Source organism: Dermacentor andersoni, chromosome 1, assembly GCF_023375885.2.
Source record: "Dermacentor andersoni chromosome 1, qqDerAnde1_hic_scaffold, whole genome shotgun sequence".
Taxonomy (NCBI): Eukaryota; Metazoa; Arthropoda; class Arachnida; order Ixodida; family Ixodidae; genus Dermacentor; species Dermacentor andersoni.
In genome coordinates, this window is record NC_092814.1 from 213,907,786 (window position 1) to 213,924,351 (window position 16,566).

Genomic DNA, 16,566 nt, shown 5'->3' on the forward strand with positions numbered 1-16,566 from the left:
AAGAACCAAAGCACTTCATCTGTAAATGGACACCGCCCGACATGGCTCTATTTCAGAGGTGAAGTAGGAGCAAAAAATATGGGCCATGGTTGCTGCGCTATTTCCGCACGCTACATGTGTATAGGTGACATCATCAAATTTCTGCCGATAACATCGCATTCTAGCTCAGGCATCCTGATCTAACAAGGAGTTTAGCTTCTCGGTTTAGGAACTTTCCTAGCGTACTTGTCTTCTATGTTTGCTCCATTTAATGCGCTATTGTAAGTATATAGTACCCTCGTCTGTATATTGTCTCTTATCAATTCATTGTATTTAAAGAATAATAAACTGAACTGAACTGAAACGCTTGACTATTAAATATGCCTTATCTGCTCACTGCGTCATAACACTGTCTTTAAACAATGACTGAAGTACGTGATTGAAAAAAACCGGCTTTTCATATGCCTTGCGAAGCCCTGTAAAGTACCGTGATGGCTTGCATAGTGTGATTGTAAACGCTACTTCAGAGCTTTCTTTCCGTTAAAGTGGGCCGTACACGTTTAATATCCATAAAGAAGTTTGTGGTTAGCGTGTCTATTTCGGCCTCTATCACGCCAAAACCGAGGCTTTAAGTGTCTCTTCTAGGCTCCTAAGGTGCACCTTTCTTAGTTCCTAAAATTCCAGTCTCTATGAATCATCACCCTCAGAGCCCCCCGTACACCAGCTTTCCCACCGAACGGCGCGATTCTTCTCCCGGAGCACGGTCCCGGAGACACCGCAGCGTCCCGCCAGAGGGCGCCAGGTGAGAAGAAAGAGCGCGCGGCGCGAGCAGCGGACGGAAACAAACGCGAAACGAAAGCAGCGCGCGCGGAAATGGCCGCCGTTCACCCGGAGCCGGCGGAGACTCTGCCGTCGGGCTGGGAATGCCGTTTTGATCCCAGAACGGGCCGCAAGTGAGTGGATGGGCTGTTAAGCTTCTCAATTATGCGTCTGCTGGGCCAGGCACGCTAGCCGATTTACTGGTCTCGTTCAGTTAGCGTTCTTGTAGGCCTAGACGTGCGCTGCACAGGTCGGCTTTCCTACAACGCTATCGATCCGATGCCTGCCGTGGTCTGGTGGCTAGCGCTACCAGAGTGCTGTGATCTTGTGACCCTACCGTGCAAAACCTTTGTTTATACTTTGGCCCTGAGAGTATGTTAAGTTCGGCCTCAACTGGTTAGCCAGTTAGCATCTAGCTTCGAACACGTACTCCATCCTTGCGTAGAAACTGCATTGAGCCCCTCCGGCCTCCCAAGTTCAACGAGAACGTTGAATGTTGCGCGCGTCATCAGCTGTCTATTAGCGCGTATTCCATGAGTCTTGATCGCGGGTTGCATTAACGCGGTTCCATGCCGCGCTGTTTAGGTTATGGCAGCATGTACAAATTCTGCCGTTTCTGTCATTTTTTTTTTTTTTTTAGCGTTCTGTGTCGATCGTCTCAGGTACTGTACGTACTGTAAGATGTATTTGTATGCACATAGATTTCAAGCCATGTTACTTGGCTAAGCCATTTGTATAATTAAATTATGACGTCAGTGCTGCCTAAGTGGTGTGGTTTTTGTGAATTGAGCTGTGTATTTGTTGTGTGATAGACTAATTGTGCCCTCTTTTTCTTTTTTTTTCTCTCACATTTAGCTATTTTATAAATCACAGGGAACAAACGACAACATGGGAAGATCCGCGGCTGCGATACCCACAGTTACAGCAGGTAACGGGACAGGCACCCATGTAGTTTCTGTAAAAATATTGTTTTGATTGTTGTTGTACCTCGACAATGGCGCTAGACGCTACGAATGTAGGCCAAGAATAGATTGGGAGGAGAGAACTGGAAGTGACTTCGTTGTCTTCACGGCTGCATCTCGTACAGTCAATAGAGCATATTTAGTGAAAGGGAAGTGGAAATTGCCAAGTCAATTTCTACACCCCTTCTCTAATCATTCATAGGCACCTTGCATGTTGGAACTGTACTGTGTTTCTGGCGAGTGTAAACGTGTGGATGTAAAGTTTCACTAAGAGGAAGATCGCTACTTGCCAACTCTCAACAGTCCATGTTGTCTGTAGCCAGTGCTGGGCAGTATCGAAGATACATGTATTTTAGATTCTATCTTAGATACTCTTTGGGTATCTTGTATGTGTATCATGATACCTCTGGCAATATGTGCATCAGTATCTGTATTTTCAATACATTAAAGAATGCATCGTGTATCTAAACATACAAGATACTGCTATCGCAACGTTACCGTGTGAAACTATAAACTTTCGCTCAAGTCCACTTCTCAAACTGATAGTGCAGCCACTAAGCCACCTGAATTTACACAGGTACTGAATTTTAAATTATCTGTACTTAACAGGAAAGTTGACAATACTTCATGCTTAAATGTCATAGCTATTAGCGGTGCCGCCTGTATCGTGTTTCTATGTATTCACTGTGATTGTGTGATACGGCACCACCTTTCTGTTTTACTTAGATATATTTTTCTTTTTTTCAGCTCACCTTTAAATTTCTTACTGTTACAAATCACCAGGTAATCGGAGCTATAAGTGGCAGTAGTGTGAATAGCAGCATTATCCTGCGACACTTTGTGCCACTACAATGTGTATGAAAAGTTTTTGGGCTGCACAAGTTGTCTCATAGAAGAAAAATTGTAAAAGGATTGCATGTTAATGAATATGTTGCCAATGAATGCTTTACGACAGCAGATAACGAATATGAAAGGTCATTGCAACTTTATGTGCTCTCTGTATACATGATGTGTCACAAAAAATGTCGCTACAAGCATTGTTGCTGCTGTTCACCTGTCCGGTGATCCGGTATTGCGTAAACGGTAATACATTCACAGACAAGGTAAAACTCCACAGAGGTATTTGTGTCATCATGCAGAGGCCTCTTATCGACGTTTTTGTAATTAAATGGCGACCCGCTAGCTGGTTGACAAGCAGAGCAGCGACTCCCATCACTTACAAAAGCGGCAAGCAAAAACCGCTGACAGTGTAGCGTATAAAGAACTTTCATGTGAAGCAGCTAAAACAACCATGCTAAATTGTTTTGAAATGAAAATATTATACTTTGAGCAAGAAAGACAAACATTTTGAGATACTAACAGACATTTCATTCAAATGAAACCAGGTTGGTCCGAGTTGAGCAATTTCCAAGCTAACATTTTTGTGCATACACATTTGCTGCTATGTTATATAGATCTAAAATAAGTAATTTGTGAATGTATCGAAGTATCTTAAGATACAAACCATAAGTATTGTATCGGCTACAATAATTCGATAGTATCTTGTATCTATCTCAAATACTTGTTGCCCGAGTATCTTGTATCGTATCATGATACAATTGCAAAGTATCTTTGCCCAGCCCTGTTTGCAGCTATAGCTCATGTGATATGTTCAGTGGGCCTCATTGCTAGCTATTTATTATTTTATTTTAAATATGTGCCAAGCTAAGGACCAAAATTGGATAAGAAAGTCGAAGCATGCTTTCCATCATTCCTTCTGATTCACACATACAATACAAAATTTATTTCATATGTATTTTGCTGAGCAGTGTACATAGCATTGTGCATTCTACTGTTTGTGGTAGAATTTTTATCTGCCGTGCATAAAACAAAGACAAAAATAGACACTGAACTAAAATTATATCTGCAACTTCCCAATTCTCACCCAGTCTAACAATTACACACTGTGTGCTCATAAGTGCGTGGTGGAACTGACTGTGTAGGCAGAGCATGAGGCTTATGTCCTGTTGCAAAGTGAACATCTGTGGTTTAATGCGAAAATCTTATTAATGTGTAGCTGATCTATACAACATAGCCACGTGGACGTATAAAAACAAAAAGGTAGGTAGGATAAAGAATCTCATGTGTTGAATACTGCCATCATCTCTGATGTCTAGGGTGGGGTAGTATGTTGAACACTATGCTAAGATGAAGTGTGCTTGGATGATGATGGAGCTCGTCACTGTGTGGATTTTCAGTGCATTGCATGATACTTATGATGACTACAGTGACTGTTGAACATGCATGTACTTTACAATGGAAGCTCCTTCCAGAGAAAAACTTGTTTGGCCATTTGAGACTGCTTGCAACCGTTTGAAAAAGCACTAAGGTCTTCTCAAGTAATCTGTGAAACCTGCACGCTATGCTTACTTTTTTAACTTGTACATGATTTGTTCTAGAGGAAATTTGTGTGCACTCTTTGGCTGGGTCAAATTAGGCCAGCATTAACCCTAATATATGCGATAAAGAGTGGGCCAATTATGCAACGAAGGCTCACCTTGGAGGCATAGTTGAGGCATCTGCCACCATGTATTCTTCCTCTGACTTTCTTCTGCCTCCTTGCTACCCAAATGCAGGGAAGCTATGCAAAGTACTACCTCTACGGCAGTGGCAAGCCCACACCAGGCCAGGCAGCATCCAAGGTGCCGTTTCCTTTTCTCTGTTGTCTCCCTCCACTGGCCGCTGCACCTCTTTTGCATCTCTTCAGAGCACGTCGCGCCTCCCGGCTTGCTGGTTGTTTTGCCGGCCACGCATTCTGCCGGCATTTCTCCCCCTGGCACCTGTCCAGTTCTCGTGTTTAGCTACTGTACTAGTTGCCAGAGAAAGAAAAAAACACAAAAAAAGTGTGCACGCTAGCAGAAACTCCCCTTGCATGCTCCCCCCCCAATCCCCCCTCTCTTCTCTCACCTCACGGCTGTCTTCGCATTGAAAAGACAGAACAGAGAGTCTTGCTGGTCGGAGAGTGAGTTGTTCCTTTTCTGTGTGAGATAGAGGGTTGGCCATGTGTTCCCTCCCCTACCTTTACCTTTTCTTTCTGCTCATTTGTCTTTGTTTTGTTTTACCGTGAGCTGACAGGAGGGGTGACCCTGCCATTATCGAAGCAGCTCTATTTATCCTTCCCACTTGCCATCTGTGGCCTCCCCTCCTACACTCTCTGCTGTTGCGTCTCGTGGCTTTCTTGCCCTCGTGGCTTTCTTGCCTTCATGTTTGAACAAGCTTTCTGAAACTTTGTGGCAGACTTTCTCAGTGCTTTCTTTCATGTATTTTTACAGTTGGATTCAGGACCTTATTGATCCAGCCAACCAACCCTTTTCTGACAGACCCGTTTAGGAAGCAGTGCATTATGCTGCATGTTTCTGCAATGACTGTCTCATATTATTGAGAATAGGGTATTATAGACAAATAATCATTTTTAATGACCAAGCTTTATAGCAGTGGTCGACGCCAGGATTTACATGATAATTGTCAATATGATTATTAGCAATTCTACTGGTTAACATTTTAATTGAGGACTTTAGGGGGCATGTGAATGAAATCGGCTAGTATTTCAATCAAAACATTTTACTAGAAACAATGTGCCTAGCACCAGTTTTGAGAATGATGGGCTTGAGATGGGCTGTGAAATACTTGCTCTTCCACTTAACATTTTGCATTGTGTATGTTTTCACAGTGCAGAAACATTCTAATTCTAATTGAAATAGCAATGTACTCTGTTGCAGATCTTGAGTGCCTATTTGTTGAATTTTCGGCAAAGCAGAGAGCTTCTAGTAGAGTTTCTAGCAAAAAGGTTATGCTTTCATTCTAACTGGCTTCAATTATTCAATTACAACATGCCCCTAAAGTGAATAAATAAAAAAGCTAATTAGTGAACCTTCTCTAATTAATAATTGTCACAGTGTGATTATCATGCTAATTCTGATGTCCACCATTGCCATGAAGCTTGGTGATTAACTGTTTCATTACCGCCCCTATAGAAATAAATAAATTTTATTGACATTTTTTTATGGATTGATAAAATTTTCCATTGCAATTCTCTGCTAGCAACATTGTGCATCGTCTGAAATGACCGCTGAACTTTAACTATTTGTATGAGGACAAGTAAACAAGTATGAGGAGGTTTCTGCATGCTCCCTAACCTGACAACTATTGCTTTGCGAGCCTAAAGAATGCTGTAAAATACAAAAAAAAGGAGCCTGCTGCAGTGAGTAAAAACAAAAGCTCCCTGTACAATAGGAACTTACTCATTTTCACATTTGCAAAGCTACTGCTTTTCCACATAGCATGGGCATCACTATGGTTAGTTTTGGTGCCAAAGAAACATCAGAATAATTTTTTTGCGTGATCTGACTTACAAAAGTTGGGAACTAGGAACCGGATGCGTATATTGTATATTTCAGATTTTTTTTTACTCTCAGTACTTTACTGAAAATATCAAATTATTTCTTTAATTCGTGTTTCTTTAGGTGCTTGTGTGAAGTTTGACATTATAATTCTCAAAAATTGTCTGAGCAGTTATTACTGCTGTACATCCATTCAAAACACCAGTGGTTAGGCTATAATTTTATGTATCGCAGGGCACGTTGCAACTACTATGTCTTTAAATAAAATGTTACTACCAAAGTACTGAAAATGAGCACATTTCTAGGTGTGATGAAATAATTAAAAGCCGACTGCAATGAAATTTCACTTTGGCAAAATTTATTATAAATGAGTTTATACCACTAACGAAATTTTTGCAAAGCCGCAGGGCATGCACCTGGTGGTTGTTGCTATGACTGAATACCCGTGCCACATGGGTACAAAAAATGACGTTAACTTTCTAATGCCTTAAACTTTAATGCCATTTGCGGGGTGCCACATGGACATGCTTGGTGGCATTAAAGCTTAATGCCATTCGCAACGTAGTGCATTCTCATAACTCCCTTGGCCATCAAATGCCTACTCTCTTTCCCAATGTCTCCACATGCTGACAAGACTAAAGAAATTCTTAGTGAAGAACAATTAATATATTCCTAACTTCCTTTTAAAAAGAGCTCTTTTTTCGCGGCATAGTGCGCTCTTACAATTATTACAACTCACTTGGTCATCGAATGCGTACTCTCGTTTCCAATGTCCAAAATTACTCTCATACCGTTTGCTGCCTCGGGTGAGATATGTAGATCCACTTAAAGAAAAATTTCACATAAAAACTCCACTGGAGTTGTGTAAGTATGCGTAGTCATTGTGCCACTTGCTCATCTCCACACAGCCCGGTGTCATTGTCAATTGTGTCAAACTTGATCCAACCAGTATGAACACTTATCAACCCTATAACAATCAATCCTCTCCTCATCAGCTCTTATCTGTCCTTATCAACCTTAACGACCATTATCCAACCCTTATCAATTATTACTGGGCCCTTGTCAAACCTTATTGAACTCAACCAGACCTTTATCAACCTTCATCAGTCTTTATCAACCTTATCAGAATTGCTCCAATCATTGTAAGCCCTTATCACTCTTTAGCACCAGATCCATCCGCATCCAATCATTATCAATCGTGGTGAGACCCATATAACCCCTGATCGCTCCTTATCATCCTTGTTAGCTCATTGACTGCTTGCCTCAGTGTTGCGGGACACGAAACGCATGAGCCCTCAGAGATCGGTGCCATTTCGGTCGATGAAGAAACTCTCCAACGGAAGGTGCGTGCCGCGACCACCGAAATGCATCGGGCTTGTGATGTGTTTGGCATTAAATTTTTACAAAGTCAGAATTTTCCTGATGTCTTCAATGCTCCAAGTCGACTCTACATGTGGTCCTAGGGATGGCTTTTATTCCACCATCACCAAACCTTTCGACAAAGCCTTCATAGAAACTGTCCTCCTTTGACATTTGTTTTGTACCGCCAGTACAACACATTCATATTGTTCAGATATATTTACCTTTTGCAAACTCATCACTTCCAACACTTTTCCTTTCAAATTTGTTGAATTTTATGCATTAATTTCTTTGTAGTGATTCGTCTTGCATGACAGACAGATGGATGAATGGATGGGGTTCCTCGTTGGGTAGGCATAAAAATGCCTATGCATTTAAAACTGAAATGGGCATCTAGCACAAAACAATGCCCTTATATTTACATGCTTTTGCACTAAACAAACTCAGACTTTGCAGGTATCTGTCTGGCATCTTATTGCAATCTATAAAAATGTCAGTATTGCAGAGATGGCGACTTCAATTTATGCGCCTGAATAGATGTAGTCGCACAAGTTTCTTGAAGTCTCTCTTGTTGGAAGTAGCATACGCAAAGCATTGTTTTCTGAGTGAAAGATGGCGACACGCTAAAGCATTCTTTTTCCAGTTTACCACAGATGACGTCACAATCATGATTTCTCTTGTTTAAGCGTCCTTTTTGGATTTGTGAGCTAAGATTTCAATTTTCATGAAATTGCTGACAACAGGATGGAAGAGGTTAAACTTGGTTTTTTACGCACTCCGAGATTTCATTGCAATTGGTATTTAAAAGCTATAATTTTGTCTAATATCCCCTATATTCAGTAAACCTGAGACAGTCATTGCGAAAACGTGCAGTATGTTTTAGCAAACACTGGGCATGAGACTTGTTGAATCCACTGCAATTATGAGACTTACATACTGTGCATGATTTTTGATTATTGCTGTATGTTCTATTTCGTACTGCAAGTAAACCATCCAGGGAAGCAGTCTTTTAATAATTTTCATCCCATTTTTCTTTGTTTCAATGCTTTCAGTATCATTTTCCTGTGTTCATCACCCGTTGTAGGTGAGACCATGGTGAAATGCTTAATGTTATAGTGTGCATTTTTATAAAGTATTGGTGCATACCTATTATTCAGTCTGTCAAGGACTGATAAAATGTTATAGTTGAAAGTAAAGATAAAAAGTGCTCAGTGTAGTTTCAGCAAGTCATTCAGCTGGGGACAGAAAATAAAGCCACAACTGAATGCAAAACTTCAGGTTCTGCAGATGGGAACGCCCCCATAAAAATCCTCTCATTTTACCACTGTGCTGGTGCATGACAGCATGATTATTGTTTATGACAATCTTCTCAGACGGCAGCACACATTGTTATATATGTATTTCTTGAAGCCAGTTCTTATTTTTCAGAAGCGTACACATGCATAAATGTGAAACCACTTTACTCTCTATTTTAAAGCTTTATCTGTGCCAGTGGTACTTCGTGCATTTACAGATTACATTATGTGAAACTGCAAAGGACCTTGTAAATGGCTGTGTCTGCATTTTGAAGCAGGACATTTTTTTTTTATTAGTGTTACGAAGTTATTAACACATGACTTTAATTTCTTCCTTTCATTTTTCTTTTTTTTTGTGCAGCAAAAGTATTTTCAAGATGACCTTGCAATGGTAATTTTTTTTTCCGCCTTGATTCTACAACTCCTGGAAGGATTTAAGCTCCATAATTGACTCTTTCGTGATCACTTGCATCCACAGGCCTGCCCTCCATACTATGGCATGGTCTACTATCCACCACCACCACCTTCAACGACAGTTTCTAATTCAACCACAGTGAGCCATAAACGTTTCACTCTTTTTTAAACACCAGGCTCTAACCTTATTGTTGTCCTTGAGCCACACACATCTTTATGTGCAAGGAAGTTGTATTGCATTGCAAAGTTGCATGGAGTATAATCATGTTCAGCGGCAGAAAAAAAAACAAAAGAAAGGAAACAAATTGACCTAGCCATTCTCTGCTGTAAAGCTGATCAATAGCATAATGTAAGCTGATACATATTAAGCGACCCTTCTCCCCACTGGAAAGAAAACGGCACTGGTAGGAAAGGGAGGCGGTGTAATAAAGAGCCATGTCAATAAAAATTTGTAATTTTTGATGGTTCCCCACTGTTGTATATGTGTAAGTAAGGTTCACCAGCAACTGCTAATAGTGCACATCATGTATTTAATAATTAGAAATTAACTCTCCTTGTGACTAGGAACTCTTTACATCAAGCTGTTTAATATTAAAATATATAATTAAATTCAGTCACTGAAGCATGTTTTCTGTTCTGGGTTAAAAATGAGTATAAGTACCATAGATAACTATTCTGTACTGTCATAGGACAGGGCAGAAGTAAGGCCTTATGATATTTGTCTGCACTGCCTATAGTATATCTGCAGTAGTCCAAAGACCAGCGTAGCTTTTGGTGACAATTTTATGGTAACAAATAATGTAACGCCATCAACATCTGTGTCAGCTGTGTCAGATATCAATGGATTGATGGCTCCATGTTATTTGATGACAACCTATTTTTTCGCCAGACGCATGCACATAAAGTTTCGAGGTGTTTTTTCTGTAAATATTTGCTTTCCCTATAACATTGATACTTTTTCAGTATTGCATTCTTGTGTTTAGCACCTGTTGTAGGACCATGGGAAAGGCTTAATGTTATATTGTGGATTTCTCATAAAGTATTAGCACATTCCTGTTAGTCATTCTGTCAAGGACTGATAAAATCTATAGTTAGAAAATAAAGATATAAAGTGTTCTGTGTAGCCTCAGCAAGTCATAACTATTGCAGACACATATGATGTGTGTTTTTGTTGGTAAGTGAAAGAGCAGTATGTCCCATTCGCTCTGTCTATTTCAGTCTCATTCAATTTTTATCCTCTCTGTGTAGTAAGGAAAACCTTATTCTAATTCTCTCTGTATGCACCAGTGCAATGCTTACTCCGTGACACCAGTTAACAGCTTGAAACTGGGTTTGCTGTGTCTGTCTGTCCATCCTATACATTCCTTGTTGTTGCTAGGCCACCTTCTCATCCTCATCTTCACCCTCACCATCTGGCAAGCAAAAACAAAAGCATTGCCCATTGGCTACCACTGGGAGTTGAACTTGGCAGTTCTTGTGCGGTACCATTGCTTTCTCAGTTTTTGTAGGGTTTTGCACGCTGTGCAGACTCTGAAGGTGGCGGGGTGTGTTCATGTATTTCGGAAGCCACCGCAGCAATACTGTAGCCGACAAATTCTACATGTGCATAGTGTGGGGCTAGCCAAGGAATGAAGGTGGTGGGCCGCAAGTAAATAACTGGTGTTGAGGCCGAGAAATAGCCAACATTTAGCTGCAGTGGTTTGCACTGCATTGCTAGAGGAGAGCACAGCTGCCCAGGTTCCCTGTTCCTCTCAGAGTCGACCGTTTCATATTTGGCTGGTGCATGCTCTTCATGCCGCACGGTCGAGAGAAGAGCAGGCACTTCATTGTCATTGTTGAAGGTTGGCACATTGTCTGCTTCACGGTAAATTCGCAGCTGCTATCAGCTGCTACACGTATTACAAAAAAAAAAGGTTTTCCTTGAGATGATTGGGGTGTCGGCTACAAGAGCCTCCCACAGTAAAGCTCGGTGACAGCTCTGTTGCTACTGGTTGTGGGTGCAATTGCGAACTCCAGCGGCCAGCAGTTGAATCCATGACCAGCAACAGAATGTAACAGCCAGGTAGCTACCACAGTGTGGACCAACTATGTTGTGTGAGCATATTGGAATAGCGTTGCGTTGAAGCTTTAAGCCGTCATCAAGCTTTAATATGGAATACTCTCGCTGCAGATACCGCCACCTTTCTGTCACCCGGTTTCAACATGCTCACACAGCAAAGCTGGTACACACTACTGTTGCTCTCTGGCTGTTGCATTCTGCTGCTGGTCGCGAGCTCAATTCCTGGCTGCTGCGACTGCAATCCGATTTGGGCAAATGCTGGGGGCAAAAGCGCTTGTGCGCCATGCTTTGTGTGTACATTAATGAACTTTAGGCGTCTGAAATTACTTCAGAGCCTCCTGCTACATCTCTCATAGCCCACATCTTGCTTTGGGACATTAGACTGTAAACCTGTTAATTTTTTTAGAATGGCTAGTCTGCAGTGCAGCAGTCATTTGCAGTGTGGCTTTCACCGGAGCTCTCATTGTCAGCGTTCATGTTGGAAAGGCTTTGTGCCATACTGAATATTACTGGACAAAGCTTTGTTGTCATGCTGCCACCATCATCGTCATTGCGGTCATAAACAGCTGTTCCATACAGTTGTGGACTTTCTGCATGTTTGCAGGAGTTTTGCACAAAGTTGGGGACATTTAGGCTTGTCAGGGGAGCAACTGCTGTCACAATAAATGAGTTCAAAGCTGAAGGGATTGTTGAAGACTGATGATTTATCTTTTTTATATCAGGTTACAGCTTAACCAGGAAAACCATGCTAAATTGATTGTGGCCACAGCATTTGTCTATGCAATCTTAAGTCTCAGGTGTGCATGCATTGGTCTGTCATGGTACACTGACTGTAGTGTATTTGCCAGTGCCACACAACATTGATTATGAATAGCAAGCTTATCTCTTGGCCATGCACACATGCTGCAACTGGTAGATTTGTATTGGTACTTTGTATTAGTAAGCTTTTATTGTCTCACTCTTTGTTTCTTCCTTCTTTTTTTAATATATTACATGCATTAATGTTTTAAGTTATGTACTACCACTTGCTGTGCCTAATGCTATCATTTTACACACAGATTGCACCATATGCCATATTGTTGTCCTTTAGAAGTGCTTAGCTTCTTTTTATTTTGTTTTCTTGCTTTTTTTTAAAATCTAGACCCCAATTAGCAGCCCACTGTAAAGTTCTACTATACACTTAGAAGCAACCGAACCATGCCCAATCTTGATGTCTGTTATTGCATACCGGTGCTGGCTTTGAACAAAGTTATTAGTAGCTTATTAAAATAATAACAGGCCATCAATTGGCCTGAAGCACACACTTCTTTTTGCAGGGCTGTGCGACAGTTTGCCCAAGCAGAGGGAGACCTGTAGGTTTTGCACTGTGGGGCATTATAGATGTTTATTGTTTTTAGCTGCCACATCTATATTGCTAGAAGTTGCCTCATATAAAAGGTTATGTCTTATATCTTTTTAGGCCTTTTTCTTATTATTTGTATTTTTTATTTAGTATAATAATTTAGCTTCAACCTGTCTCCGTACTCGATATTTTTATTTTCCTTTCCTATTGGTTTTCCAAACTTTGGGATTACGTTTTTGCAGTGTAGATTTCCTGGCACTGTAAATTAGGTTTGGGTTTGCTTGTTTATCCTCCAGTTCGTTATTGCCTTTGTTTCTGTATTTTTTGTTTCAGACAATTTCTTTGAAGGGTTGGCAGCCATAGACATATGAAAAACAGGTAATAGCACAAGCTCAGCTTTCAAATTATTCTTTTGAATGAAGACAAGACTAGCTCTACTTTGACTTCGTAGTACCCACATTCCTCCAATTATCTGTATGAGTCACTTGCTTTGTCACGCTTCCGTAGGCATCACCCAGGGAAGGCTTCTACACTGCAGCAGCGAGACCTGTGGTATGTATGAATCTGTGATTTGTACACTTTTACTCTTGAAAACACTCAACATATACTGCAGTTGCATTGTGTAGTTTAACCTTAAGATTTCATGGTCTTTTTCTGATGCTATAGAGCGAACAGAAGTAGTGACGATAATTTCCCACGTGCTTTCCTTGGCTTCATTGTCGGTGTAGCTTCATATGATAGCTACTAAAAAATTTAGCCCCTCTGTTTTCTTTATTCTTCTGGCTCATTACTAAGCCTAGGAACTCAAGGCACACTTGTTCTCAGAATAAATAAGAATGACACTCATTTTTCAGGTAAGTAAACTTATTGACTTTGGTGTTTGACTTGCCGCTACATTTTAATAATCATGACAAGGAGTGATCTTAAACATTTAGCATTCCTAATGAATGGTAGTGTTAAAATGGCACTGCCATTTAATTTGGCAAATTGCTACAGCCATACAGGGGACCTGCCTTACTTAGGCTGACTTTTTGTTAGATTTTTGTACTGTTGCACATTGCAATGTGCTCACATGGTGTAAAACAAATGTTGTTTGCTTTGAGATTATACTCGGTACTTGAAGGCTTCTGTATATTTGGTGGCATGTTGAATTACCAGCAGGTATACAAGACTGTTTTTTAACCAACCTGTTGCTGAGATGGCTGCTTGAAAATTAATTGGTGCTGCCTACGTATACACTAATGGCAGCATTTGGCTTGTGTGCTGGTGTGTTGGAGCAAAAGAATTTGTTGCAAATTAAATATTTTGAGATCATTTGCTCAACATGCAAATCTTGTCAGTGCTTGGGCTAAAAGAGCTTTTCAGTGCTGTGTGCCCATCACATTTTGGAGGACTATTTTAACTACCTGGTCATGTAACCTTAAGCACTCTATACAGTTATAGTTGTGAATGCTTGTACAGTGTTTTATTTGCATTTGTTTTTAGTGCTGGTAACAAAATGTCCTATCCTCTGTGTGCTACTGTAAAGCATCGTAAAACTTTATTTGACTGAATGTCTAAGTGTGCTACACTTTTGTGAATTTCTTCATTTTGATGTTAATATGGTGTTTAACGAAAAGAAGTTTCAAGAGGTAGAACTTCCGAGTTAGAAATTGTCGTTATAATATTTTTTTCTTAGTTTTCTATCATACTTTTTTTATTGTAGTCACCAAATGCAAGCATGATAAAAGGTTCACACGTCATCTATTGCCAGACACCTGCTGTATAGCTTTTATTCCTCACTATGTCAAATTTGAATATGGTAACTACAGAATGTAGTCATGCCATAGCACTGTGATTTTGCAAAGATATTTTCTCAACGGCAGGTGTGAAGTAACATGTTGCAGAGCACTGTGAACAACTTTTTATTAGTGGCCTTGACATTTCACCCATGTGTGGAGGACATGGGAATAAACATGACAAACACTTGTTGAGTAGATTCTGTAGTTCAGAATTTGCAGGCCTTTTCTCTTGAAGTAAGTAGAAAGTAGCCATTAGAATGACTGAAACTCTCTAAAAAAACACACTGTACTGAACAAATTCCCGAATGATTCCATTCTTTTAATAATAATAATAATGATTAAATTTAGACTGGAAATGCACTGATAAAACACGGACTAGTGAGAGATGGCAGGAGTTTACATGTGAGATTAGTGATTGTAGCCATGAAAACTTAGTAACACTTAGTGGCAGTTTCATGTAGAGAGTATGCAATTTATGCATGTTAAGACACTGCATAAATGTGTATTTTCAGCTTTTCTGGTTTGCGTTACTACTCTAGCCACTTCAGCATTAGAATTCCAAGCAAAAAGTTCCGAACTAGGCCTTTTCTTGTGTGCGTGTAAAAATTGTGTTGTTTTACCTAGTTCTTGAGCTGCACTAGCTCTCTTTCCAATCTAAATAGCTAAAGAGTTAAATGACTGATTGTAGTTAATCACTTTTTCTTGGCATATCCAATGACAATGCTTCAGTTTTTTCAGTCACAGCACACCACTTTTCTTATTAAAGCTGGCCTTAAGTTACTCAAGACAACCTGTACGTGACCTGTATGTGTAAATCTATGACTATCTGGGTGAAGCTTACATGACAAGTGACACTACTAGAGAATGTTCTTTAATGGAGCTGAAGTGAACTTCAGGCTGTACATATTAAATTGCATGGTCAGCTCTTTGTAGTCTCTCGGCATTGTCTGTGCTCCTCCAAATTGTTCATAAGTGGCAATCCTTCATTCTTTTACTGACTGCAGTGTTAGGCCACTGAGAATTAACCCATTAAGGCTCCAGGAAAATATACTTGTCATATTTTATTGATTTTTGGTATGCATTGATATTTTCACACTAACTGCATACTGAAAGCTTCATGAATTATTCTTTATTATTTCACAAGTTACAAGGGTGTACTTTATAAAGTATGCTGGGCCTTTATGGGAGCATAACTTGGTGCAGGTCCTTGAACTTGTGGTATATTTTGGAACCCAATAAAACAAAATGCCTAAAACAAACCGTCGCACCAAACTTATTGCTGGTCCAGTTAGTATGGTCATGTAAAAAACATGCATTTTAGCAATACTAATTATTTTTTGTAAGGCTGGTGTCCTTACTTTTCAAGGCAGGTAATGGGGAAAACTTTTTGTGTTTCTTTCTCAGACGCAGTGATAAATAATTTATTTGATAAAGGGCATGGACATAATCATTTGTGATGGAAGACGAAAACCCTAAACTTTTGACTCAATGGAGGTAGAACCATTCAGCATAATTGGTGGTCTTTACAGCAATGACAGTCAATTTCTTCTGTTTCAGTCCTGTTCCATGCTTTGCTTGGTGACATCCAACAAACAAATTTCAGTTAGATTTGGCAGCCCTATTGTGAGATGGAGGCTGCCACTGGTTATAGTTGGGAGTTACCTACTTTATCACATAGCTAATCTCGTTTACAGAGGAACAGACATTTTCTTTGTTGTTCGTCCTTCCACTGATTTTGTAACACAATCATGCATAAATGACTTCTTTAAAAAAAAAAAGCCTTTATATCTAAATAGTTTTTCGTTTACTTAAATTTAGTATAATCATGCTCGCTGTTTTATCAACTGAACACCAGAGCGTTGTCACCTTCGTCAGAGGCGAGAAAGGTAGCAGGAATGTATAACAGTATTGCTGATGTGATCCTCATTTCTTCACTTATTCCTCATTTATACCTTCGTTTATGCCTGAAACCACATCTGAAGCTATTCTTGCTACCCCCCAAAAAAAATATTTTGTCGAAATAGAGCTGAGAACAAAAAAGTAGGGATGTGCGAATATTCGAAATTTCAAATACGGATCGAATATTTCCTTTATTCGAAGCGTATTCGATTCGAGGAATGCATATTTGGAAATTCTCGAATATCCGAGGACGGCCGAATAACGGTAGCAACGGCGAA

At 40.1% G+C, this 16,566-nt stretch overlaps 2 protein-coding genes across 2 annotated transcripts in view; both read left to right on the forward strand.

Moving 5' to 3' along the window:
- The first annotated feature begins 462 nt into the window (after positions 1-462).
- Positions 463-9,727, forward strand: LOC140219386 (uncharacterized). The gene is made up of 5 exons (XM_072289157.1): positions 463-932; positions 1,654-1,726; positions 4,376-4,441; positions 9,155-9,184; positions 9,272-9,727. The coding sequence occupies exons 1-5, from the start codon at positions 853-855 to the stop codon at positions 9,374-9,376; spliced, it is 354 nt and encodes a 117-aa protein (XP_072145258.1). The 5' UTR covers positions 463-852; the 3' UTR covers positions 9,377-9,727.
- A 3,204-nt stretch (positions 9,728-12,931) lies between these two features.
- Positions 12,932-16,566, forward strand: part of LOC126548112 (uncharacterized) — an 81,563-nt gene continuing 77,928 nt past the window's right edge. Inside the window, exons 1-2 of the mRNA XM_072289161.1 lie at positions 12,932-12,986; positions 13,116-13,160. The gene's annotated coding sequence lies outside the window, so the exon portion shown is untranslated. The remainder of the gene's footprint in view (positions 12,987-13,115; positions 13,161-16,566) is intronic.

Excerpts from the sequence above, each read along its gene's own strand:
- LOC140219386 (XM_072289157.1), top strand. The coding sequence starts at position 853 with ATGGCCGCCGTTCACCCGGAGCCGGCGGAGACTCTGCCGTCGGGCTGG. Across the intron at positions 1,727-4,375 it reads GATACCCACAGTTACAGCAG|GGAAGCTATGCAAAGTACTA; the intron begins GTAACGGGACAG and ends ACCCAAATGCAG. Across the intron at positions 4,442-9,154 it reads CAGGCCAGGCAGCATCCAAG|CAAAAGTATTTTCAAGATGA; the intron begins GTGCCGTTTCCT and ends TTTTTTGTGCAG.